General features: G+C 48.4%; 1 protein-coding gene across 8 annotated transcripts in view; it reads left to right on the plus strand.

Annotated features, from left to right (window-relative positions):
- The first annotated feature begins 1,293 nt into the window (after nt 1-1,293).
- UBN1 (ubinuclein 1) overlaps nt 1,294-25,492 on the plus strand; it is a 34,578-nt gene continuing 10,379 nt past the window's right edge. For 4 of the 8 annotated variants that reach the window (XM_061350730.1, XM_061350735.1, XM_061350734.1 and 1 more), the window contains exons 1-11: nt 11,220-11,618; nt 13,526-13,612; nt 14,564-14,659; nt 14,953-15,087; nt 15,603-15,706; nt 17,080-17,518; nt 20,709-20,779; nt 22,103-22,232; nt 22,464-22,582; nt 23,058-23,186; nt 24,071-24,214. In XM_061350730.1, the coding sequence (XP_061206714.1) occupies nt 11,379-11,618; nt 13,526-13,612; nt 14,564-14,659; nt 14,953-15,087; nt 15,603-15,706; nt 17,080-17,518; nt 20,709-20,779; nt 22,103-22,232; nt 22,464-22,582; nt 23,058-23,186; nt 24,071-24,214 (1,694 nt within the window). In that variant the 5' untranslated portion in view covers nt 11,220-11,378. Of the gene's footprint in view, nt 1,798-2,279; nt 2,650-11,219; nt 11,619-13,525; nt 13,613-14,563; nt 14,660-14,952; nt 15,088-15,602; nt 15,707-17,079; nt 17,519-20,708; nt 20,780-22,102; nt 22,233-22,463; nt 22,583-23,057; nt 23,187-24,070; nt 24,215-25,492 lie in introns of those variants that run through there. The other 4 variants (XM_061350736.1, XM_061350737.1, XM_061350732.1 and 1 more) reach the window with 3 other exon arrangements.

Here is a 25,492-nt window from a genome sequence, read left to right on the forward strand (position 1 = left end):
CCTTTCCTTTCCTTTTTTTCCTTTCCTTTCCTTTTTTTCCTTTCCTTTCCTTTTTTTCCTTTCCTTTCCTTTTTTTCCTTTCCTTTCCTTTTTTTCCTTTCCTTTCCTTTTTTTCCTTTCCTTTCCTTTTTTTTCCTTTCCTTTCCTTTTTTTCCTTTCCTTTCCTTTCCTTTCCTTTTTTTCCTTTCCTTTCCTTTCCTTTCCTTTTTTTCCTTTCCTTTCCTTTTTTTCCTTTCCTTTCCTTTTTTTCCTTTCCTTTCCTTTTTTTCCTTTCCTTTCCTTTTTTTCCTTTCCTTTCCTTTTTTTCCTTTCCTTTCCTTTTTTTCCTTTCCTTTCCTTTTTTTCCTTTCCTTTTTTTCCTTTCCTTTTTTTCCTTTCCTTTCCTTTTTTTCCTTTCCTTTCCTTTTTTTCCTTTCCTTTCCTTTTTTTCCTTTCCTTTCCTTTTTTTCCTTTCCTTTCCTTTTTTTCCTTTCCTTTCCTTTTTTTCCTTTCCTTTCCTTTTTTTTCCTTTCCTTTCCTTTTTTTCCTTTCCTTTCCTTTTTTTCCTTTCCTTTCCTTTTTTTCCTTTCCTTTCCTTTTTTTCCTTTCCTTTCCTTTTTTTCCTTTCCTTTCCTTTTTTTCCTTTCCTTTCCTTTTTTTCCTTTCCTTTCCTTTTTTTCCTTTCCTTTCCTTTTTTTCCTTTCCTTTCCTTTTTTTCCTTTCCTTTCCTTTTTTTCCTTTCCTTTTTTTCCTTTCCTTTTTTTCCTTTCCTTTTTTTCCTTTCCTTTTTTTCCTTTCCTTTTTTTCCTTTCCTTTTTTTCCTTTCCTTTTTTTCCTTTCCTTTTTTTCCTTTCCTTTTTTTCCTTTCCTTTTTTTCCTTTCCCTTTTCCTTTCCTTTTTTTTCCTTTTTCCTTTCCTTTTCCTTTCCCCTTTCCTTTCCCTTTCCTTTCCCTTTCCTTTCCTTTCCTTTCCTTTCCCCTTTCCTTTCCCCTTTCCTTTCCCCTTTCCTTTCCCCTTTCCTTTCCCCTTTCCTTTCCCCTTTCCTTTCCCTTTCCTTTCCCTTTCCTTTTCCCTTTCCTTTCCCTTTCCTTTCCCCTTTTCTTTCCCCTTTTCCCTTTTCTTTCCCCTTTCCTTTCCCCTTTCCTTTCCCCTTTCCTTTCCCCTTTCCTTTCCCCTTTCCTTTCCCCTTTCCTTTCCCCTTTCCTTTCCCCTTTCCTTTCCCCTTTCCTTTTCCCTTTCCTTTTCCCTTTCCTTTCCCGCCGGGGGAGCAGTAGGGATGCGCCGTGCAGGGCCGGGGGTGTCCAGGAGAGGTGCGGCCAGAGCGGGGGCCGAGGCCTTGTGGCCGGCGGGGTCCGGCGGTTCCTCCCGCAGCCGTTGGTAACGGAGCAGCGCGAGGCGCTGCCGGAGCCCCGGAGTAGGCAGCGCGGCGGGAGCGCCTGGGCCAGCGCTGATTCTGTCTTTACCGCTTGCAGCGAGCGCAGCGGCCGGCACTTCTCGAGGGAACTTCAGCTTTATCAGACTTTCCCACCCCGACGCGTTCTGTTAACCGCAGCCGGCCCGTGACACTGTCCCGGTGCGGCCATGGCCAAGCGCCGCAGGATCGCGTTCACCACCCTGGACACCGCACCGAGCAGCAGCTTCAAGCCGAGCTGGAGGGACGGCTGGGACCAGCCGCAGGGCTCCCTCCCAGCCGGGGCAACCGTGCGCATCAGTGTGCCGCTCTTCCAGTCCGATGACCAGCGATATCCCGAGTTCTACTACCCGGATCTGGTGGAGAGCTGTCAACAGGGAGGAGAAGTCGATCTTTTGGGAGAAAAGGTGAGTGTGCTCTTTGCTGCTGGAGTGCATTTGGAAGTCAGGAAATGCATCACTGAGGTTTTACTGGTTTTTCTTCAACTCTTTTTGTTGTCTCCCTTTCCAGTACAAATATTTAAACGTTAATATAATATTTTATATCAATTATTAGTTGTTCTTATCTCAACCTATAGGTTTTCCTTATTTTCCCCAATTCTCCTCCCCATCCCATCAGGAGAGGCAGGCAGGGACCAAGTGGCTGCCTGGTACTTAGCTGCCAACTGGGCTTAAACCACGACAGCATCCACAGGAGGGATACTTCCCCAGGACGTGGCTGTGTCTTTTTGGGGACCCTGCTCTGCTGCATGTGGATATTTCCACCTTAGTGCTTGGCATCTCCTCCCAGTTGGCCAATGTGGTGCTGTGAGGAGTTTGCCTGTTGAAAGGCATTTCGCAGGGTACGACAACGTGCAAACATCTGTAGCCACTTTAACTATATTACGGGTGTTCTTGTCTGGAAGGAAAAGTTGACTACTCATTTCTGCTGTTACTCTTAAGAGCTGTTTAGCAGTCGATTGATGGTTCTTGCTGCTTGGTTTTATATTATCTGTTGAGAGTCAGGAGAAGAAGAGACAAGTACAGAATAGTCTGAGAAAGCGCCCATAACCTAGAGTCACTCCCAGAACGCTGTAGTGAAGGTTGATGTGTTGGAGGTTCCACCCGGATGCTCTGGTTGTGATGGGTTTAATGCATAGGGTTGTGGTGGCAGCATGATGGGGTTGATTCTCATGCTTTTGTCTCTCATTTCTACAAAAGAAAGACCTGCCTGATCCTTTTAACATCAAAGAAAAGGAAAGACAAGAAGTGGAGGATCTGGTGAGGAAGTTTGCGGAAAAATACATACGTTTTTGTTCTTTATCTTATGTTACTCATGAATGGCCAGTGCTGTTCAGATCTCAGCCAGTTAATGCTGGTCTGGTTCTGCTACTTATCAGAGCACAAAAGATCTTGTTCCTTTTCCTGTGCTGGAGCCAGTGTCAGTGTCCTGTGCCAGGGCTCTCCCGTGGGAACTGGAAAAGGGGCTGAACACTGTCAATCTGATCTTGTTTAGGGTGGCAAGAGATGCAGGAAGGACTGGTTACAGGACTTGATTGACATGGGGTATGGATATGATGAATCCGACTCCTTCACTGATAACTCTGAAGCAGTGAGGCTGGGAGCATTGAGAGAGTGGTTAAAAGTGCTGCTAGGTCTGAGCTGGCACCTGGGGGGAACCTGAGCCAGGAGTGTACCAGGGCTGGGAACAGGAGATCTCGTGGGAACAGGAGCTGGTGGGGGAAGCTCCCAGGAGGCAACAGCCTGTCTGTTCTTGGGGAGCACAAATCCCACTCCATTCTCCAAGCAGCTCAGCCTCAGAATGAAGTAACAAAGCTTAACAGCAGCAACAGAGTGCTCTTCTCATTTCCAGTCCAATAAGATTGTTCCAGCTTCACTTGATATAAAGTATGGGGGTTTTACATCAACATGGGAATACTGGAATTTCATCAAGTGTCTGAATCTGAAGATGACTGTGTTAAAGATAAGTGTCCCCAGGTCAGCAAAGCAGCTTTCTCAGTTGGCTCTCTGTTAGAGCTCTCAGGGTTTGCTGCACAAACGGCATGTTGACATTCAAGTAGGGAGACTTGGACTGGTGTGGACATCATCCCTATTGGGATGATGAACACTTGAAATCCTGTTCTGTTCTCATATTGGATAGTAAAAGGATGGATATCTGGTGTGGATGAGACTTGGTTCCCAGAGTAGAGGTGAAAGCAGCCCCCATCACCCTGAAAGTCACTTTGCATTATCACAGAACTGTTAGGATTGGAAGGGAGCTCTGGAGATCATCCAGTCCAATGCCCTGCCAAGGCAGGGCCACCAGGAGCAGGTTACACAGGAACATGTCCGGGTGGGTTTGTAATGGCTCCAGAGAGGGAGAACACCACAAACCCCCCTGGGCAGCCTGTTCCAGTGCTCTGCCACCCTCAGTGGAAAGTTCTTCCTCATGTTGTGGTGAAACTCACTGTGGTTTTGTTTATGGCCACTGCACCTCTTTTTGTCTCTGGGCACCACTGAAAAGGCTCTGGCACTATCCTCCTGGCACCTGCCTTTGAGGTACTGATCTGCATTGATGAGACCCCTCTCAGTCTGCTCTTTTCTGGACTAAACAGGCCCAGCTCCCGCAATTTCTCCTCATAAGACAGATAAGATGATCAGACCCCTGATCATCCTTGTGGCTCTGATGATACAGATGCCAAAATATCTTGGGAGGGTTCTTCTTGCATCTGCTGGAGAGAGTGCTGATTGCGTGATGCTGAAGTGAGGTGGCTAAAAGAGGCAATAGCATGAGCCTTTGGCATCCCTTCCCCTTTCCCAGTGTGATTATTGCTTGTGGAAAAGGTAGGTACACTGAGCTGAAGACCATAGTGCTGGCACACACAGTGACCGTGTGGAGTTTGGGTTAATGGATCCAGTGGGAAAGGAGCTGGTCTCCTGTTCCTGGGCTCTGGGGGTGCAGGGAGTATTGTAGGAGACTCTTTAGTCATGACTTGGTTTTAATCCTCTCTGGAAGTAGATGTGGGAAGATGGAGGGGAACAAATGAAGAAGAAAGGTGAATCTTGCAACAAGGTAAAGAAATGCAAGTTTCCCAAAGCTGCGTAAGGAGGGGAGGGAGTGCTCACTGCTGGACAGTCTGCTTCAGGGTCACAGTGCCATTTGTCACACTGCAGTAGTACCTGTTGCAGTGCAGGTGGCCTGAGCGTGAGCAGTGGAACCACCAGCCCCTAGCGCCCCATTGTTCCACAGTGGGTGACAAGAGGCAGCTGGATCAGGGAGGGAGCAGAGCTCCACAGCAATGGTGTGTGAGCACAAGGGCCGCCACTGGAGCAGTGGTGGTGTGTTCTGGAGCTCTGTTGAGATGGTGATGGTTGGCACAGGGATTGGAGAGCCTGAGGAGCAGGAGATGGAATTTGCTCTCTTGGTTTCAGTCAGCAGAAAGCTTCTAGTTGCTGTCTTGCTCAATCTCTTGCCTCAGTTCTTCTGCATTACTTGCATTTCCCAACCTTTCTTGCTGGAATAATGCACATAGCTAAATAAGAATATGGGTTGGTGGTGATGGCTCAACCTCCATCACCTGTCTTGCAGCGAGAAGGTACCTGTACATCAAGGTGGGTCTTGTGCTGTGGGAGCCCTGTCCCTGCTGTGAGGGAGCCCAGTCCCAGCTGAGAAGGGCTTTTTATTTGGATCCTCAGGGTAGGGCCCATGGACAGAGAGATGATTGCTTTGTGGAGAGCAGCTACACTCTAGACCTTAAAAAGAAAGCCATGGCTCAAGTCAATCATGAAGTCGAGTTGAGAGTCAGAGAAGTGTGTGACCAGCAATGTTGTGTGTCCTCAAGGCACAGTTTCCAGTACATGGGAACAGTTTTCTCTGCTCCAGCAGAACCTGCTTTAGTGCAATTCCATTTAACATCCCGCAACTTGTTATTGTTCCACGGGCAATGGATATGAAGTCTGAGAGGAGTGTGCATTCAGACAAATGCATCCAGAGAGCAGAAAGGATTCCAGAAAAAGAGCCAAAACCTTAACTTTGAAGTTGGGAAGTGAACATCTGATGCTACTAAAGAGAGACCTAACTGAATAAAGATGCTTTGTGTCATTTAGGACATCTGGTACCAGGTGAAGTGTTGGGAATTCAGTCTGATCTTTAGCTCTCAGTATGACCTTAGAATCATAGGACAATAGAATATCTGGAGTTGGAAGGGCCCTGTAAGGAACATTGAGTCCAACTCCCTGCTTCTTGAAAGACAACCGACAACTAAACCCTGTGTCTAAAAGCATCATGCAGATGCTGCTTGACCTTTGCCAGGCTTGGTGCCATAAGAACTTTTCTGGGTAGCCTGTTCCAGTGAGCAACCGCCCCTTGGCGAAGAACCTTTTCCTAATGCCCAGTCTTGCACCCTTGTCCTCCTCCGAGGGGAACAAGTATAGGGACCTTAAGAGCATCTTAAGAGGCAGTAGAATGTTTTTCTTGGTGTAACTGGTCAAGGGACTGAGCCTTCCCAGGAGATTAGTGACCATGGCTGAAGTGAGCTGGGATGAAGGTCTCCTCCTCTCTGCCCCTTCACCTTGTATTCAGTTCCCTTTCCTCCTCCCTACTTTACAATTTTATGGCATTAAATGCCAGGAAGGAGGAGAAGAAGAAACAGCACGCTGACGCTTCTGATGAACAGGGAGATGTTTGAGAAGTTTTAGAAGAAGAATGTTTGGAAGAAAAAAGGGCAGAAAGTGGAAATTTTATTGTACATCACTTGGGTTTATTGATGCTTTCCCCCTTTTGATTTTATATTCTCTCCCCTTGTTATTTCCCTTATCATTATTCTTTATGTATCATCATTATATCGTTAGTAGTAGTATTCTATTGTACTTTAGTTACTAAACTTTTCTTATTGCAACCCATGGGGTTTATACTCTTTAATTCTCCTCCCCATCCCACCAGGGGTGAGTGAGTAGCTGCTGGTGCTGAGGCTGGATTAACTGCCTGGGTTAAACCCCCACAGACCCCTTTATGGCATCACCATGGGGCCGAAGGGTTGAGCTAATGGCAGGTCTGACCAGATGTGTCCAACCAAATCCATTACAACAGCCGTTGCAGTAGGTTCACAGTCTCTGCTCAGTGTCAGCTGATTTGCTCTTGGAGTTGTTGCTCTGAGTCCCAGAGTTGTGTTAGGTCCCACCTTACTCACAGTGTGTTCCTGCAGTGACATTTCCCCTCCAAGGGGCCTGGGCTGAGGTTCTTCTTCTACTGTTTACTAATGGCTTGTGATATGATAGAATTGCTGGTGTGACACTACTCTGGGCTACGTATTCAGCATTGTGTCACCTCTGTGCTTTGGGCTCAGAGGACCAACCTCTGGAGATGATTTTCCACCCCTTCCTCCCCCCACCAGGCTATTGACAGCAGCATGCGAGAATTGTAGACTCTGAGTGAGTACCTTTGAAACAACCTACTCCTTTTGATGGGAACCAGCACATTGCTGCAGATGGCTCAGGTCTTGTTTGAGGTTAAAAATCTCTGAGAACAGCACCAGGAGGTGTTCCCGAGCTGGACAGTTGTGAGTGCAGGTGTGTGGAGAGTGTGAGCAAGGACCTGGCCAGAGGCACCTCTAGAGCTTTGGAACTTCACCCCTGGACAAGTGCAGAATCCAGAATAACCAGTAAAACACTGGGAAAAGTCTGCTGGGAATTTCAGAGAGGCCAAACCACAGCAACAAGCTGGTCTAGGCCCTGCCACCGACCTGCTCAGCACCAGCCAGTGCCCTCAAGGGGGAGAGAAGGTCTGGATGTGATGGCAAAGCACAGGCACTGCAGCTACTCCAAACACAGCTACATGCAATGCAGCTACTCCAACCCCAGCTACAAGCACTGCAGCTACTCCAACCAGTGTGTACTTCAATAGGATTTGAGTTGGGGTGAGAGCAGGCAGTGAGTTGAGCTGTGTAATGCTGTAGAACATTGGATATTGTTGCTTTACAGCAGCTACACAACCTCTCACTGCACTGGATACCTCATGGTACCATCTGCACTGCTCCAGATCTGGGGATCTGAACCTGACTCCCTTTGGATCCCAACATTCAGGAAAAATGGACTTTGATAGAACTGGACAAGCACAGGAGGGGTAGGATCAGGATGAGCTTCAGCATTCAACAACTCAACACCACATACCATCATCCTCCCTGCCCGAGAGACTGGTGTGACAGATGGAGCCCCAGCGGACTGAGATCTCTCTGTGTATACAGATATACACTCTATCTCTGTCAAAAGACAGGAAAGGTTCTGGTGGCAAGTGTGAGGCCTGGCATGATGCGACTGGGGTGGAATAAGGGGTGGATGCTCTCCTGGTTGGGCTGGGATAGCTGATTTTCTTCCTGGCCGCTGGCCCACTGCTATGCTTTGCTTTAGGCTGACACTAAAGCTGATGAGCTCCTTATCAGCTGTGCAGCAGCACTGCAGCGTCAGCTGCAGCTGATTAGCTGATATATGACCTAAATGGGAAAGAATTTATGGAAAACACCACCAGGTAACTGTGGATGCATTTGGAATTGTCCAATATAACATTGCTCTGGCTTTAGCTGCATCCAAGTTCAACTGTGGCTACCATCATAAGAGAGGGTGATGAGGGCACCTCAGCCACTGAAGTTCCAAAGTGATCTGGGACAATGCAGTTGAATTGGAAAGAGAATTCCAATGCTGGTAACACCAAGTGAATTTGACTTATAAAACACAGACAGGAAAATCACAGCTTGTGTCCTGACAACCCGGGATGCTTCAGTATATACCACAGACCCAACTATTCCCCTAGGATTAACCCAAACTCTATTCATGACAGCAGAAAGTATGAGCCCAATAACATGGAGATAAAAGGCAAACTCTTGACGTTGGTGTGTTCTCAGCATTAGTCTCAGACTAAAACCAAAGCAGTGCACCAGCAACTAGGGAGAGAATTAACTCTGTCCTAGCTGAAACCAGGCTAAGAAGCACCAGGGGTTTAGTTGTAACAGTAACATCATTAAGGCCCAAGACATTTGTCTTGACACTGACCAAAATGGTCATCATTTTGAAATTATGAGATCCCTGACACTGAACTTTTACATATTGGATCTGGGATTCCATGTTTATGGATGACACTGAGGTAGAAATACCCAAGCACTTGCATACCAGGAGATGGGAGTTTACTGAAATCACAGAATGAGACTTTAATTTTCCAAGTCCTGTTCCATCTTTCCAACTGCTTCAATCTCACACTACACCCCATCAGGATTCTGGTAACCCATTGGAATGAATCTCACATTGGTGAAGAACCTGTTGCAATGTAATGACCTGAATCAGCTGCTAAAGCAAGTTCAGACTAATGGACACAAGACTGGTTACAGTGTACCATGATGCAGAAAGGACACACCATGTCCTAGAAAGAGTGAAGAAGGACAGAGAACATCAGTGGTGGGAGGCCCCTGTTCAGATGGTCACCAACAGCAACTGGGACTTTAAATCCAATGTTACAACTTACCTTAATTTTACTGCTTTCTGCTACAGTGGGGTTGTTGCTAAAGGCTCTGCTGTACATTAGAACACGGAGATGAGCTGGACAAGTGACATTACTACAAAATCCTCCTCACATGTTTAATGTTGCTTAATCTCCTCTAACAAAATCTTAACAATTGAATAAACCTACCAAAAACATCCCTCGAATTGTAACTGGAATCCAGCACTGCTCTGCTCATAGCACAGAGGCAAGAAGCCACCATACCACCGTGCTGTGAGAAAGATGGAGTGACTTCAGTCATGAGGCAGGCTGTGGTGGTGCATATCTCCCTCCCCTATCCTGGACGCCTCTGCTTCCCCAGGGGTTCCTGCTGGGCCCCAGCCTTTGCACAGTGCAAGGAGTTGGGTACTGTGTGCTCCCTGGCCCTGTCAGGAACTTTTAATTGCCTAACACAGGCAGGAAGCTCTATATAGCTATCAGGAAGGTCAGATTAACTACCAGGAGTTCTTTTAGGATGATCAGTCATTCCCTGACAAAGAATGGAAGCCAGGAGGAAAATTTACTGACTAAAGCCAACCCTCTTAAAGCATGTAAACAGTGGTGCCAAGAGACATGCTTTGAGCTTTCCTGGACCCAGTGATCTCCCTCGGAGTGGGGTACCTCTGAGATACCCCAAGCTTTCCAAGTTCAGGAAACAGGGGGATCATTTGCTTGGGGTGTTCCTGCTGCTCACTGACTCTCAACCTTTGCCTGTGAGGAGTGCTGAAAGGGCTGATGTGAGTGTATTATCAGTACTGTGCTATACACTGCATCCAAGAGAAGTACATGTATATAGTCTAGTATAGGTATATATATATATGTCTACACATCTCTATACCCATCTATCTCTGAGTGTGTTGTGTTAGCTGAGATACTCCATTGTAAGTGCATGTACATGAGCTTCAATAGCAAAGTGTTGTTAGAAACCCTGTGGTTCATTTGAACAATACAAACTGCTGTTCAAAGACATTTGTAATCCCTTAGACATGAACTGTTCTCCAGGCCTGAGCCCAGGACTAGATCCAGCCACACCGAGGCTGGGTCAGGATAGAAGTGGGTCTAGTCTGAACCTTGTGACTTCATGGGAGGTCTCCCTCAGTCCTTTGTATTTTCAGCTTCTATACACATTATTTTAGTTCATTTCTGTATAAATCACTGTCAATTCTGACATAATCTCTTTTGTGTGCAAGAGTGGGCCATGCCACTGAGTTCTGCTGAATCCCACATTTACACATTTCTATCAGAATTACTTTTGTTACTATCTCTGATGGTGATTCATCCAGCGATCCGGAGCGCTCAGTTTTGTGACAGCGCTCCAGCCCTCACAGCATCTCTGTGGCCTCCTCTGGACTCGGTCCAACAGCTCCACGTTCCTCTTACGTTGTCGCCCGAACATCACTAGCAGTATTCTATTGCGCTTTAGTTACTAACTGTTCGTATCTCCACCCTCGGGGTTCACGCTCTTCCGTTCTCCTCCCACCCCGCCGGGGGTGAGCGAGCGGCTGCAGGTGCTGAGCTACCGCCTAGGTTAAATCACAGCAGGTGGCCGCAGCTTCCCGGCGGCTGGCGCGCTCGTGTCAACGATCTCTACCGGACTCCCCTGAGCGCCGCTCTGAGACCGCCGGTGCCGGTGCCAGCCCGCGACCCCGTATCCTCCCCGATGCGCCTTAACTGACGCCCCCAGTCCCAGCTCCGCCACTCCACAGACCCCGCCACTGCCCCGGAGGGCTGCCGGGCCGGAGCGGCACTGGCAGCGCGGATTGGCCCGCTCTCCTCACGTGACCCGGGCCTGCCGTCAGAACGCCGTTCTTCCGAGGCGTGACTTCGGCGCCGGCCGCGATTGGGTGCTGGGTGCGCGGCTTTAGCGCGACGGCAGCGTCCCCTGCACGTGACGTGGGAGCGGGGCTCGGAGTCGGCTGCGGGAGCCCGGCGGCGGTAGCGGTGAGTGGGGCCTGGCCCGCCCCGGCCCTTGCCCCGCCCGGCCAGCACCTCCCCTCAACGCCGGGCCCTGCGGCCCGCTCCCCCTCAGAACGCCGGCCTCTGTCTCCCCTCAGCACCAGGGCCCGGGTGTCTCTGCAGCTCCGCGGCCCGCTCCCCCTTAGCTCCGGCCCCGCGACGCAGCCGGCGCCCGGGCTCCGCGCAACGCCCCGCGGGTGCGGGGTCGGGGTCGTGCTCACAGGCCCGGGGACTATCCCCGGCTGGGCCAGTCTATTCCTCCCGCAGCCGTTCGGAACGGAGCGCTGGGACGGGCAGGAGCAGCCCCGCGGGGGCTACCCCGGGGCCAGCGCTGACTCTTTCTACCGGCTGCAGCAAGTGGGACCTCTTGTTTCCCAAGAAAACTTGAGAATTAAATGGCGCATTCCACTTCTGATGTCCTCCGTTACCCGTAACCAGCCAGTGACATCTGTACTTGTGCAGCTGGGGCAGAGCTCCTCTGGTGCAATGGGAACTATGCCATGAGGATTGGTAAGAGTTGGCCATAGCCATGACAGAACCCCACAGGGTTTCGTTCACCACTCTCCATGGTCCACTGAGCGGCACCTTCCTGAAGAGGTCTCGAAAGGACGATGCAGAGCAGCCCCAGGACGTGGAGCCGGCTGCCACTGCCGTTCGGATCACGCTCACCCTCTTTGAGCCAGACCACAAACGTTGTCCTGAATTTTTCTACCCGGATCTTCTGAAGAGCTGTAGAGGGAAAATAAAAGGTGGTTCTTCGGGAGACAAGGTGAGCGTCCCTGTGGCCTGTGGGGACGTGTCTTGTACCTGAAGATCTTAGACTCATGGAATGGTTTGGGTTGGAAAAGACCTTAAAATCATCCAGTTCCAAACCCCTGCCATGGGCAGGTACACCTTCCACTAGACCAGGTTGCTCCAAGCCCCGTCCAACCTGGCCTTGAACACTGCCAGGGATGGGGCAGCCACAGCTTCTCTGGGCACCCTGTGCCAGCACGTCACCACCATCACATGGAAGAGCATTTTCCTTATATCTAACCTGAACTTCCCCTGTTTCAGTTTCAACCCCTCGTCCTATCACTGTAAGATTTGAAAGGCTTGTTCAGCACTGTTGTTGGAGTCTGTGTTGAAGCTGGGAGGTGCTTGAGGTGGAAGGTGGAGGGTCAGGCGTTCTGCAGGCAGAACTGGCATGCAGGCAGTGGTTCTATTGTCAGGCCCCACCATCTCACTCCTTTGCCTTGGCAAGACATTGAAACTTTCAGGTTCCAAAGGGAATGTTTTGTTGGCAGAGCATGGGACATAATGCTCCTTTTGTTTGAAACTACTTTACAGTGATTTTTGGTACCTGGCTTGCTGGCAGCCATGAGGAAAGGAGAGATGCTTCCACAGTATTTGGTTGTGCCTTTTGGGGACCCTTCTGTACTGCATGTGTGGGTGTTTTCTGTGAAGTGAAAATTGTTTGGGTTATACTTGGGATTGCAAGTTCTCTTCTGAACTGTTTAGCAGTAAATTTGTGGTTTATGCCACTTAGATTTGTGTTTTCTTTTGAGAGTTGGGAAAAGTGGAGGTGGACGCAGAATAGGCTGAGAGAGCATCCACAGCATTGAGACACTCCCAGTCACAGACAGGTCTGGACTGGAAGGGACCTTAAGATCATCCAGTTCCAACCCCCTGCCACAGGCAGGGACACCTTCCACTAGACCAGGTTGCTCCAAGCCCCGTCCAACCTGGCCTTGAACACTGCCAGGGATGGGGCAGCCACAGCTTCTCTGGGCACCCTGTGCCAGTGCCTCAGCACCCTCACAGAGAAGAGCTTCTTCCTAAGAGCTCATCTCAGTCTCCCCTCTGTCAGGTTAAAGCCATTCCCCCTTGTCCTGTCCCTACAGGCCCTTGTCCAAAGCCCCTCTCCAGGTTTCTTGCAGCCCCTTTAGGCACTGGGAGCTGCTCTAAGGTCTCCCCTTAAGGAGCCTTCTCGAGGCTGAACCAGCCCAGCTCTCAGCTTGTCTGAACAGCAGAGCTGCTCCAGCCCTCACAGCATCCCCATGGTCTCCTCTGGACTCTCTCCAACAGCTCCACGTCCCTCCTGTGCTGTTGTCCCAGAGCTGGATCAGAACTGCAGGGGGGGTCTCCCCAGACTACAGCAGAGGGGGAAAATCCCCTCCCTCTCATGCTGCTCACGCTCTGGGGGTGCAGCCCAGCACACAGGGGTGTTCTGGGCTCAGGCGCTCACTGAAGCCAGGTCATGGGGAGGTGCTCATTGACCAACACCCCCAAGTCCTTCTCAAAGGAGAAGGACTCCTCCATTCAGTGTCTGCCAGCCTGGGGAGTCTTGTTTGTGCTGGGCATTGCTTCTATCCAAGTGCAGGACCTTGCACTTGGCCTTTTGAACTCCATGAGGTTCGTACGATGCCAGCTCTCCAGCCTGTCCAGGTCTCTCTGGATCCCTTCCTTTTCCTCCAGTGTGTCAACTGCAGCCCATAGCTCTTGCTGATGGTGCATGCTCTTGATTCCACTGTCTTAAGTGGTTAGTGAAATACTAAAAACTACTCTATGCTGAACTGAAGGTTGATGTGTCTGGACTTCACCTGGTTGCTCTGGTTGTGATGGATTTACTGCATGGGGTTTTGGTGGCAGCATGATGGGTTGATTCTCATGCTTTTGTCTCTTTTCTTTCTCTAGAAGAAAGACCTGGCTGATCCCTTTAATGATGACGAAAAGGAAAGGCATAAAGTAGAGGCTCTGGCAAGGAAGTTTGAAGAAAAATATGTATGTTTTTGTGATCTTATCCCTTAGAATGGGCACTGCTGTTCACCTTTCAGCCTGTAGTATTCATTCCATGGCCACTGGCTCTCACCTTCCTGTTCTCTGGCAGTCCTGTTCTTGTCTGGAAGTTGCTGTTTTCTTGTTCTTTTTCTGTCTCAGGCCTGTGGTCCCCAAAAATAGTTCTGCTACATTCTTCAGTCAGATGAGCCTGATGCAATTGAAGAACCTTCTCACTTGCAGTGGCAAATAACTTACTGTAATTTATAAAATTTAATCTTCTTGGGCAAAAAAGAATTTCTAGGCCTGGTGGCTGTGGCATGATGCAGTCTGTCAAGTCTCTAAGTTCAGTGTGTGCTGGGTCTTCTGCTGTCAGGACAGCACTGGCTGCATAGCTTGAGAGAAGCAGATCTGTCTTGCCTGTTTCCTGTCTGTTCTTCCCCTCCCTTTACTTCTGTAGGTGGCAATAAAACTATGTTCTGCTTTGTAACTGGCACTTTGGATAGTGAGTTGTACTGTCTTGTGATACAAATCAGACCTATGGGTCACTCTCATGTGCTGGCTGTATATAGTTTAATGCATCTAGTACCATGTTTGTATGGACTATGTAGCAGTTCTGGAAGAACACTCCATCCCTGCACTGGCAGAAGTGTGGAAGGGGTACAGACCCAGTTCAACCTAAAGGCTGTTGGCACAGCACCAGTCTGTTGGCCAGCCCACTGTTTTGTTTCATTTGGCTGCACTGATTTTGTTCTCTATGACAAGGCCTAAACCTGGATTTACTATATCCTAAGGTTACAGCATGGTGGGAGTTACTGCTGGTCTGATTCTCCTGCTGCTTGGAGCACAAAAGATTGTGTTCCCTTTCCTGTGCCGAGCTGTGTCAGTGTCCTGCGCCAGGGCTCTCCCATGGGAATTGGAAAACATGCTGAACACTGTCGATCTGTTCTTGTTTAGGGTGGCAAGAGACGCAGGAAGGACCGGATTCAGGACTTGATTGACATGGGGTATGGATATGATGAATCCGACTCCTTCATCGATAACTCTGAAGCGGTGAGCCTGGGAGCATTGGGAGGGTGGTTAAAAGTGTTGCTGGGTCTGAGCTGGCACCTGGGGGGAACCTGTGTGGGGTGTGAGCCAGGAGCATGCCAGGGCTGGGAACAGGAGGTCCTGGGGGAACAGGAGATCCCAAGGGAAGTGGAGCTGCTGGGGGAAGCTCCCAGGAGTCGAATGCTGGTTACCAGGTGTGTGCAGAGCCTGTCTGTTCTTGGGGAACACAAATCCTGCAGTTCATTCTGTAGCTCAGCTGCTTACAGTGCTAATGGATTGTTCTGGTCTATCTTCAGTACGATGAGCTTGTTCCAGCTTCTCTTACTACAAAGTATGGAGGGTTTTATATCAACTCAGGAACGCTGCAGTTTCGCCAGGCATCTGAATCTGAAGATGACTATGTTAAAGAGAAGAAGAAGAAGTGTCCCAAGGTCAGCAAGGCACCTTTCTCAGTTGTTTCTTCTGTTAATGCTCAGAGGGTTTCATAGAATCCCAGACTGGTTTGGGTTGATGGAACCATAAAGCTCATCCAGCTCCAACCCCCTGACATGGGCAGGGACATCTTTCACTAGACCAGGTTGCTCCAAGCACTGTCCAGCCTGGCCTTGAATTTTTGCTGTATTTCCTGTGTGAAGGTGTGTGAACCTTCAAAGTAGGGCAAGGTTTGTGAATTGGTGTGGACAGAATAGGGATGAGCCCTTGAAAACTTTTTCTGTCCCTGTATTTGACAGTAAAATGAGGGATGTCTGGTATGGATGAGACTCTGGCGGTGGCACCTGATTCTGAGAGTAGAAGTGGCAGCAGCCTCCTCTCATAGTAACCACGTGTGGGGTTTGGGTTCATGTATCCAGTGGGGGAGGAGCTGGTCTCCTGTTCCTGGGCTCTGGGGGTTCAGGGAGCATTGTGGGAGACTCTTTAGTCATGACTTGGTTTTAATCCTCTCTAGAAGCGGAAGTTGAAAGACGGAGGTGAAAAAATGAAGAAGAAAAAGAAAGATGATTCTTACGACAAGGAAAAGAAATCCAAGAAATCCAAGTTTCCCAAAGCTGGGTAAGGAGGAGAGAGAGTGCTCACTGCTGGACAGTCTGCTTCAAGGTCACAGTGCCATTTGTCACACTGCAGTGGTACCTGTTGCAGTGCAGGTGGCCTGAGTGTGAGCAGTGGAACCACCAGCCCCTAGCGCCCCATTGTTCCACAGTGGGTGACAAGAGGCAGCTGGATCAGGGAGGGAGCAGAGCTCCACAGCAATGGTGTGTGAGCACAAGGGCCGCCACTGGAGCAGTGGTGGTGTGTTCTGGAGCTCTGTTGAGACGGTGATGGTTGGCACAGGGATTGGAGAGCCTGAGGAGCATGATAATGACAAAGGGACAAAGCTGGGGGAGGAAAGGCAGGCAGGGAGGGCAGGAACTCAAAGCTGTGGGAGGCTCAGGCTAGTGGGGAGGAAGATGTTTTGGGTGACCATAGCAGAAAGGCAAGTTGTGTGTTGCTGCTCTCGCTGGCAATTGTTTGTACTCCTGCCCTAAATATTTCTTGTATGAGTGATCACCCTTCTGTACTGCTTTTCTCCTTCTGGCTATAAACCTGACTGGCTATTTTGTCTTGCTGAGTTCTTTGGTTCTGTTGCTTTGCTCTGCATGGCCTCTCTGTTTCAATGTCTGTATTTGTTGTTTTTGTCTATTTTCTGACGTTTTCCTACTATCTTTTTAGTTATTTCTTAATTATTCCTTGGGATTTCCTTTTTTCTGCATGGATATTCTTTCTAGCAGCACCAAACCACACATCTGACATGGTACTGTCAGTGCATGGTTCCTTCGTAGTGAGCTGGGAAAAGTAATTTGCTCTCCTGGTTTTAACAGGCAAAATGTATCAAGCTGTTGTCATGCTAACTCACTCCTGCCTCAGTTCCTCTCCACTAGTGCATTTCCCAGTATTGCCTGCTGGAATAATGCACGTAGGTAGTAAGAACATCACTTGGTTGTGATGGTTCTAGCTCCATCACCTCTTTGCAGTGAGGAAGAGAACAGCCTTCTCTGAGCTTAACAAGCAGAGGGCCCCTAAGAGCACCTTAAGAGGCAGTAGAATGCTCTTCCTGGTGTAACTGGTTGTTGCGTTAAGAGAATAACAACTGGTTGTTGAGAGCAGATAATTCTTTTGGCAGAAAATAAGCCTCCCTTGCCTTCCAGCTAGTCCTCAGATATTGGAGCAGCTGGGTGCGGTGAGGCTTAGATTCTGGGTGATGCCCACTTTCAGATATAAGTTTAATTTCTAAATCATGCTCAGTAATTATTCCACACTGGTCAAGGGGCTGAGCCTTCCCAGGGGACTGGTGCCTATGGCTGAAGTGAGCTGGGATGAAGGTCTCCTCCTCTCTGCTCCTTCATCTTGTATTCAGTTCCCTTTCCTCCTCCCTACTCTGTTTACAGCTTTATGGCATTAAATGCCAGTAAGGAGAAGAAGAAAAAGAAATACTCTGGAGCTCTTAGTGTTAAGGAGATGCTGAAGAGGTTTCAGAAGGAGAAGGATGCTCAGAAGAAAAAAGATGAAGAGCAGAAAGTGGCGACTCCTTCACCAGCAGAACCCCCAGCCCCAAGGGAGGCAGAGGCGATGGCCGACCCTTTGCTCTCACTCTTTGGCCATGCCAGTGACAATGACCTGCTTCAGGCAGCGACTGCCATGGACTATTTAACTGACCTCGACCTGGAGCGGCTCCTCAGTGAGTCCCCAGAAGGGAGCCCCTGTCCTGACGTGGAAGATGGGAGCAATCCTGCAGGGACAGGCTTGGAGCAGGATTTCAAGCAACCACCCTCTCTCCCAGACGGCCTCCCAGCCCCTTTGGAGAAACGCATCAAAGAACTGGCTCAGGTAAGGAAGGTCGCTGCAGGGCACTGGGATTGTGGGTTTACCAGAGAGGGGACAGCCCTGCTGGGTTTGGGTAGCTGTTCCCAAAGTGAATGGGGAAGCATTCTCCAGTGGGATTGTTCTGCAGTGCTGTGTGGGATCCCACCTTTGTGTCACCCAGGTTTCTCTTATGGCCAAGTTGCTTTCTTGAGCACCCATGTCAGGGAGTGTCAGATTCCTTGGCACTGTTACCTACTGAATGTAACACTCAGTATCCCACCTGGCAGCAAGGCTTCTTTACCTCTCCTGTCAAAGTATGGACCTGATGCCAGAGGTAATTTCCAAAGTAAATTGAAAATAAATTAACTTAAAATGCAGACTGAGGCTAAAGGGCTAATTCCAGTGTAATGGTTTTAATGTGCTGTTGACAGTCAGGATGTAGTGTATGAAGTGGTGTGGGTGTTCTGTGTGTGAAATGAGGGGGTGCAGTTGGAAAGCATTACCTGTTCTCCAGTGTGAGAAGGCACGAGAAGCCCTGTAGATGGGGCTTGAGGGTTTGTTAGAAGCGTTTCCCATGTCATATGCAGGCAGGTGCCTTCCTGAAACAGAAGTTCCAGAGCTGTGTCACTGGCAGTTTGGGTTCTTTACCCATCTTTAACATCTCAGGGTTGGGGTATTGTTTAGGGAGTGGAGTATATTCATTTCTAGAAGGGTGCCACATAGCTTCTCCTGCAGCTGAACTCCTGTGGGACTCTCCCATCTTCTCCAGAGTGTTCTGATGTTTTGGGAAGTGCAGTTCTGGAGGAGCTGGGAAGTACCTGGTACTGGTCAGGGCTCTTTCTCCTGACCTGTCAAAGAAGTGTGCTTTCAGAGCTGCTGTGGGGCTTCTGTGCTGTGAGGGCTGTCCCCATCAGCCTGACAAATGCTGAGATGTTTTGTTCCTGCTACTAGTGAGGTTTTGGAGCGTTGCTTTGTAAGTTGTAAATAGTGCTGTCAGGCCTGTGCAGTGGTTTGTGTTCTGCCTCCCAGGGCACATGGATTTACAACACCTGCTAGCTGAGCAGCTCTTAGTAACTTCTGTTACTAAAGACAAGCTTCTGTTAGAGATCTGTGTTATGCTGAGAAATGTGAAGTGTGTATAGTGGTGAGCTATGGAAGAGAAGGAGGAATTGAAGTGAGTATTGCCACAGCTGATAAAAATAATGGTCTGTTCATGGGTTTCTGTTTGCTATTCAGGCTGTTAACAGAAAACCCTGAAACAGCTGTTCCTGAACTATAGCTGAGTTAAATGTTATGGAGGCTCTCATGATATCAAGTTGATTGTTATGTTGCTGCAAGATAGGCTAATAGCACACTACCCACAGATTTTCCTGCTGCTGTGCCTGTTGGTGAACTGTGTATGTTAAGGAAAGAAACTGTGGTGGAGAAATAAAGATTTAACAAACTGAAGCCTCTGGGGCAGTTAGGAATCTGGGACATAAGATCTGTTGTATGTGGGAAAGAAGAGGTGCTAGTCCTCTGTCTGAGGGAAAGATCTCTTCATCCCAGCAGGTGGGAGCATCTCCTGAGTTAAATGGAGCCTCCAGGCATTCCCTCTTCTACTTGAATTGGTTTCACTTTAACCCTCTCCTTGTTTGAGGATTCTCTTTAGCATTGAGCCTTCTCCTTTGATATCATAGCTGTGTGTGACTGGCTGCTGACAGAGTTGAACGTGCCCCTTCTGGGCATAAATCAGTTGCTTCTAGCCAAACCTTGGAGTCTTAAATCATGGATTTCAGAATCAGGCCCTGTCCTTCTCTCCTGGTCTCCTTTCCCATGCAAGGAATCACTAACTTGATGTGGTGCCTTGTGGTCAATCCCAGTTTTGTTTACAGCCCCACTCAGAAGAGTCTGAAAACCCTTGGCAGTTTTCTACTGTCTTGTTCAGCTCTTGGAATTATTCCCCCCTGGACATGTTTTCCATGGGTGTGATGTTTGGGCAGCACTGTGTGTGCTGCAGTCATAGCTCAGGAAGCTTCCTGAACAGGATTTATTCATTATTTTCTTTTTTAGTTTCCATGGTGTTGATTGGGAATAACACATCCCCTAGGGCTGCTATTCTTTCTGTTGGTTTCTTGGCTTAGTGTCCAGATTGAGCTAGAAAGCCTGGGGATAAGTATCCCTGACCCTCATTCAACATGACTAAGATGATCTTTCCTGTTCAGGGAGAAGCTCTATGCTCACATTAATCAATCAACCCTAATGTGGAGTTATAACCATGCCTTCAAACTGCCCCTTTTCCCTGTGGGAAGCATGCCAAAAAAGCTATCTGTGCCTAAGCCATCTCCTTTGCCCTATTCAATGGAGAAATCTTTACTCCAGTGTGGTGACTTGAGTGTACCTGGACAGCAGAATCCGAAGTACAACGGTCTTTGGACAGGATGTGGTTTTACCAGTTCAGATGGCAGGGTTGGACTTGAACTCAGGATGCAAAAGGGAAGGGACGCAACCTCTCTTCTGCCTGTTGATGGGGGCAGCTCTTAGCCCACCTACAGCAGGTAGCTGGAGAGTTTGGTCAATAAAACTGTGCTCTGAAGTGGTTTAAAAACCACTGGGTTATCATACAACATGAGGTTGGAAGGGATTTCAAGGATCATCTGGCCCAGCCTTTCTAGGCAAAGTGTGACCTAGAGTGGATGTCCCAGCACCCTGTCCAGCTGAATCTTAAAGGTGTCCAAGTGTTGGGGAGTCATCACTTCCCTGGGGAGTTCATTCCAGCGGCTGGTTGTTCTCAGTGGGAAAAATTTCCCTCCTGTATCCAGTCAGAATCTCCCCTAGAGTAACTTGTGCCCATCACCCCTCTTCTTTTCATGTGACTCCTTGTAGAAAGGGGGTCTCTGTCTTCTTTGTAGCCACCATTTAAATACTGGCACATGGTGATAAGGTCTCCCCTGAGCTTTCTAGACTCAGTGGTGAACAAGTCCAGCACTCTCAGCCTTTCCACACATGCTTCCCAGACCTTGGATCATCTTTGTGACCCTTCTCTGGATCCTCTCCAGCCTGTCCACATCTTTTTCTTATGTAGTGGGAGCCAAGGCTGAGCACAGTATTCCAGGTGTGGCCTGACAAGCACTGAGCAGAGTGGGATAACATTTTTATCTCTGTGGGTGATGCCCTTGCCCATGTGTCTGTATATGGGAACTGATGGTGCCTTGTGTTATTTCCTAATGTCCAGGCTGCCAGAGCCGCTGAGGGAGAAGGCAGACAGAGGTTCTTCACTCAGGACATCAACAACATCATATTGGAGTAAGTGATGCTGGGGGAGAAGAATAGGAAAAGAGGATATTAGGCAGAGCATTTTTGAGAAATTCAGGAGCAGGTTTAGCAGGAGTTGTGGGGTTCCTCCACACAGAATATGCCTAGAGTAACATGAAAGTGTCCTGGTAGTGACTTTCAGGTGAAGCATGATGTATGTCTGAGGTAGGAGAATGTTGGAGGGGCTATATCCAGGCCTTCTGCTCTCAAGATGATGCTTGATATCCATGTACTTAAATTTGGTCATTTGACCTGTGATTATAGCTTGATAGAAGAACAGTAAATCTCTCCCTGTCAGAAATATCAGGCATGTTGTTTGCTGTTGAAATTATATGGAATGTATTTACATATAAGCTAATATATATACATATATAATATATAGATATTTTTATAACTAGGCTACAGCTGCTCCGTTCAACTGGCTTTCTGTGCAAACTGGAGGAGCTTCATCACTGCTCTGTTATCGAGTCCCCCCGTTACAGAATGTCAGTGTTGCTTCATGCAGTTGTTGATAGTGGTTTCATTCTTCTTCAAGTGCCCGGAGAAGGCTGCTGAATGCACACAACTTTGTGATCATCACAGAGTAATAACACTTACACAGAGGCTTTAATTTCATTAAGGTTTATCAAGCACTTGAAGGGAATTGACAAAGGGAAGTTTGAGCGTCTGTTTCCCTCATGTTTCAAGTGGTGATTGCTACCTTTCAGCATTCTGGTGCTGACTGCACAAATAGTCATCAGTTGTCAAACTGAAAACTTTAAGCACATTCAGAGGAGATTTATATTTGTATGATTTTGCTGTAGAATCAGTTCCAGATTTTTACACTTAGTGACACTGAGAGGTGGCTTAAAGGGCTGCTCTCTAAGATATATAACTGTGTAGATGGGTTTAGTGCACACTGACACCTCTGACCTTCTCACTGGGAAATAAGTTCAAGCCCAAGGGATAAAGTTTGAATCTATATTCTCCTGAGTTAGACTGCTGTAGATTCTGACATCAGCAGTGCATACCTCTCATTTATCATTGCCTGATGCTCCTGCACTTGAGTTGCCCGGAAGAGCTGCAGAATAAATGAGGGTGTTGACATCTTTTTGTGCCTTTTCAAGATCCTCTGAAACCAGGTTAAAAGCCACAGCTTGGGACAAGGCTTTAAGTCTGTTGTTTGAAAACCTGACGAACCATCGTGCATGCTGCTTGTACTTTATTCCTCTCTCCCTGCCGCCAGCTCTTTAGGTTGCATTGGGACTGCATTTATGTCGTGCAGAGAACCCCTGCCAGGTCTCTGTTCAACGTTGTTTTTGTCTTGTTCCTCAGCATTGAGCTGCAGACCCGGGAGCTGAACAGCCAGATCCGGTCAGGGGTTTATGCCCACCTGGCTGCTTTCTTCCCCTGCAGCAAGGACACTCTGGTCAAGCGTGCCCGTAAGCTTTACCTCTATGAGCAGGTGAGTGGCTTCAGCAGCACAGCCCCATCTAGTGTGCAGGTTACTCCTGATCTCTGGAGCACAGGTGTTGTCTACCTTCTGTGGTGGGGTGGTGCCCTCCAGCCAGCACAGTTCAGGCTGTGCATCTGATGGTGTGGATCCTGGGACTGGGCAGGTCTTGACCTGCCAGGTTTGGGTATTCCGGCTGGAAGATGTCATGTGGAACATCAGTCTGTTTGGTGATTGCTCTAGGGTGGTCGGTTGAAGGAACCTCTGCAGAAGCTAAAGGAAGCCATTGGAAGGGCCATGCCAGAGCAGATGGCAAAGTACCAGGAGGAATGCCAAGCCCATACTCAGGCCAAGTTTGCCAAGTAAGCCCCTTGTTTGCATGTTGTACATCTGCGGCTCTGCTCAGCAGGCTTCCTGTCACCTGGAGGCTGCTCTCATGAAGTTTGAAACCTGTTTTTATTCTGTAGTCAAAAACTGCTGATGGGCATTAGTTGGCCTCATCAAGCTGTGTGTGGTCTTTGTACTACCCATGGCAATACCAACTGCATCAGCACTGATGGGACCAGAATCTGGCTGATGTTTCACTTCTGCAGGGTGTGCCTTTAGGATCATGGCAGTCTGAGAGCAGGAAGGCTGGGTTAGTCCCATGGTCTCTGTTTCACAATACTGGGAGATTTCTTAACCTTGAGCACTTGGCTGAGCTTGCAACCAAAGCAAGACATTTGGGCCCTTTTTCTATGTGTGTGTTACCATCGACTACTGAGACCTAAACAGTGTTGTACTTAACCTTCTCCTTGAGCCTCCAGGACAATGACTTCCACATTGTCTCCATTTTAGAATGCTGGAAGAAGAAAAGGACAAAGAGCAGCGAGACCGAGTTTGTTCTGATGATGAAGAAGATGAAGAAAAGGGAGGAAAGCGTGCTGTGGGACCACGAAAGAAGTTTCAATGGAATGATGAAATCAGGTTTGCATAATTTAGATACTAAGTGAACCTGTGACATGTCTTACTCTGTGCAGTTGGAAATGGAGTATTTTGGTACCTGTGTCTTGTTTTCAGAGAAGTGCTGATCATTTGTAGTAAGTCAGCTTGGAGATTGTGGCAGACTATGCTCTTTATGGAAGCCACTGATTAAATCTCACCTTTATATAAATTGCTGATTTTAGGCACTCTGAGAGAAGTGCAAAGAACCCTCTGTGCAGAGGCCAAAAGAGAGAGTGAGAGATCTTTGGGAAAAGGAACTCAGCTGAATTGCTGAAACCCTACAGACTAGACTCTGACCAGGAGCAGATTCTGGTTCTGGAAGCAGTTACAGCTCCTGGGGATTGCTGCCACTGGAGCCCAAGATTCTGACAAGAGAGTGCTGAAAGAAGGGAAGAGTGACAAAAGATAATGAGACTCAATCTCACTGTCCTTTTTGTCTGCTTCTGTAATAAGTTGGGGTGCTGTTCTGTAGATGGCTGATTCACTTAGAGCAAAGCAAGCTTTGCTTCCTGCCTTCTCACTGCCTCTCAGTACAGAGGTCAGCAGAGAGGTTCAGTTCTGTGGTTGTTAGTGCCACAATTACAGGTGTCACTGTTTTAGTACCTCTGCTGGTTCAGGAGATTAAAATGGGAAAGGATAACATGTCTTTTCTGCCCTGGCACATGGATTTGTGCACACATGGAGCAGGGAATGTGCTTTTCCCTTCCTCTTTCTTGTGGAGGCAGCATAGGGTCTGTTTTACTGAAGCACGGTGTGCAGAGCCAGGCATACCTAGGTGTGGTTATCCAGCCCTGGATAAGCAGAATGACCTCCAATTGGGGGCACTTAATCCACATAACTGTATTTGAAATCTTCCTGTTCTTCAGGGAGCTGCTTTGCCACTTGGTGAAGATTAAGTTGGATGGTTATGACCTTGACAAGAATAAGGCTCAGTCTCTAGAGGATTATGTGAAGACCTTCCTAGATGGAGAGGTGAAGCCCCTTTGGCCAAAAGGCTGGATGCAGGCCAGGTGAGCAAGTATCAAGTTGTACCCTAGGGATTCCTTGTCCTGAGGGACCTTAGAAGGTCCAGCCCCTACTCAGAGAATGGCTAGCTTCAAAGTTAGATCAGAGTGCTCAGGGCCTTGTCCTGTGGAGTGGCTCCTGTTCCAGTACTACATCACTCTCCATGAAATCTTTTCTTCCTTCCACTCGGAATTCCCCTTGCCGCACTGAGCTGAATATTTCCTCTTTTTGCTTTTGACGCTCTTGAGAGAGGTCTGGCTCCATCTTCTTCATGGCTCCCTGCGCTCCACACTCTTTAGGTAGTGGAAGACTGCCTTTAGATCCCTCCTTGGTCTTCATATTTTCCAGGCTAAGCAAACCAGTTCCCTCAACCTCTCCTTGTCTGTCACGTGTCCCTGTTCCTCACCCAGCACAGTGGCTGTTTCCAGTTTGTCAGCATGTCTGTTGTACTGTGGGGACCCTGAAACTGGATGTTGCTTCCAGATGTGACCTCACAAGTACTAAGCAGAGGGGAATAAGTGCTTGAACTGCAGGCTGTGCTTTTGTCTAATACATGCAAGTATACAGTTTGCTTTCAGCAGTACACCCTTGCAGCAGTGGTTCATATTCAACTTGTCCACCAGGACCCTCGGGTCCTTCTCTGCACCCCCAGGTCCTTTTGTGCAGGGCTGTTACAGAGCCAGTTGGTCTCCAGCCCATGTTGCTGCCTGGGGTTATTTCCATCCCACTTACAGGACTTTTCCTTTGGCTTTGTTGAACTTCACAAGGTCTGTGTTTCCCCTTTCTCCAGCCTGTCAGTGTCCCTGTGAACAGCAGCCCAGCCCTGCAACCTATTCTCTCTCTCTCTGTTTTCACATCACCCCCAAACTTACTGAGAGTGCAGCCATGATGTAGTCCAGGTTCTAAATGACTGTGTTGAGTTGTCTTGGCCCCAGTATTGACCTCCAGTGGATACCACTGATGGTGACAAGTTACAAGGCAGAACTGGGGCCGAGACGAGGCTGATTGGCCTCTGGTTTCTTGACTCTGTATTACAAAGGGTCACTTTGTAATCTGTCTCACAAAGCATTTTTCAGACTCTTTGGGAAGTCTTCCCTAGGGTATTCCCAAAAGAAAGCAAAGTAGAATGTTTTCTGGGCTTATGGACTTGCACTGGACACATCAGAGAGTCAGTAGAGTAAGTAGGATTTTAGTGTGGTTTTCTTTACCCTATCTGGTGTCTTCGCTGCTGTTTCCTGCTCTTTCATACCCTCCAGTATCCATGCCATTGAGCTGGCAGTTGC

The sequence above is a fragment of the Neopsephotus bourkii genome, unplaced genomic scaffold, assembly GCF_033783945.1.
Source record: "Neopsephotus bourkii isolate Nb327-2 ecotype Australia unplaced genomic scaffold, CSIRO-AGI_Nbou_v1 NB_533, whole genome shotgun sequence".
Lineage (NCBI taxonomy): Eukaryota > Metazoa > Chordata > Aves > Psittaciformes > Psittacidae > Neopsephotus > Neopsephotus bourkii.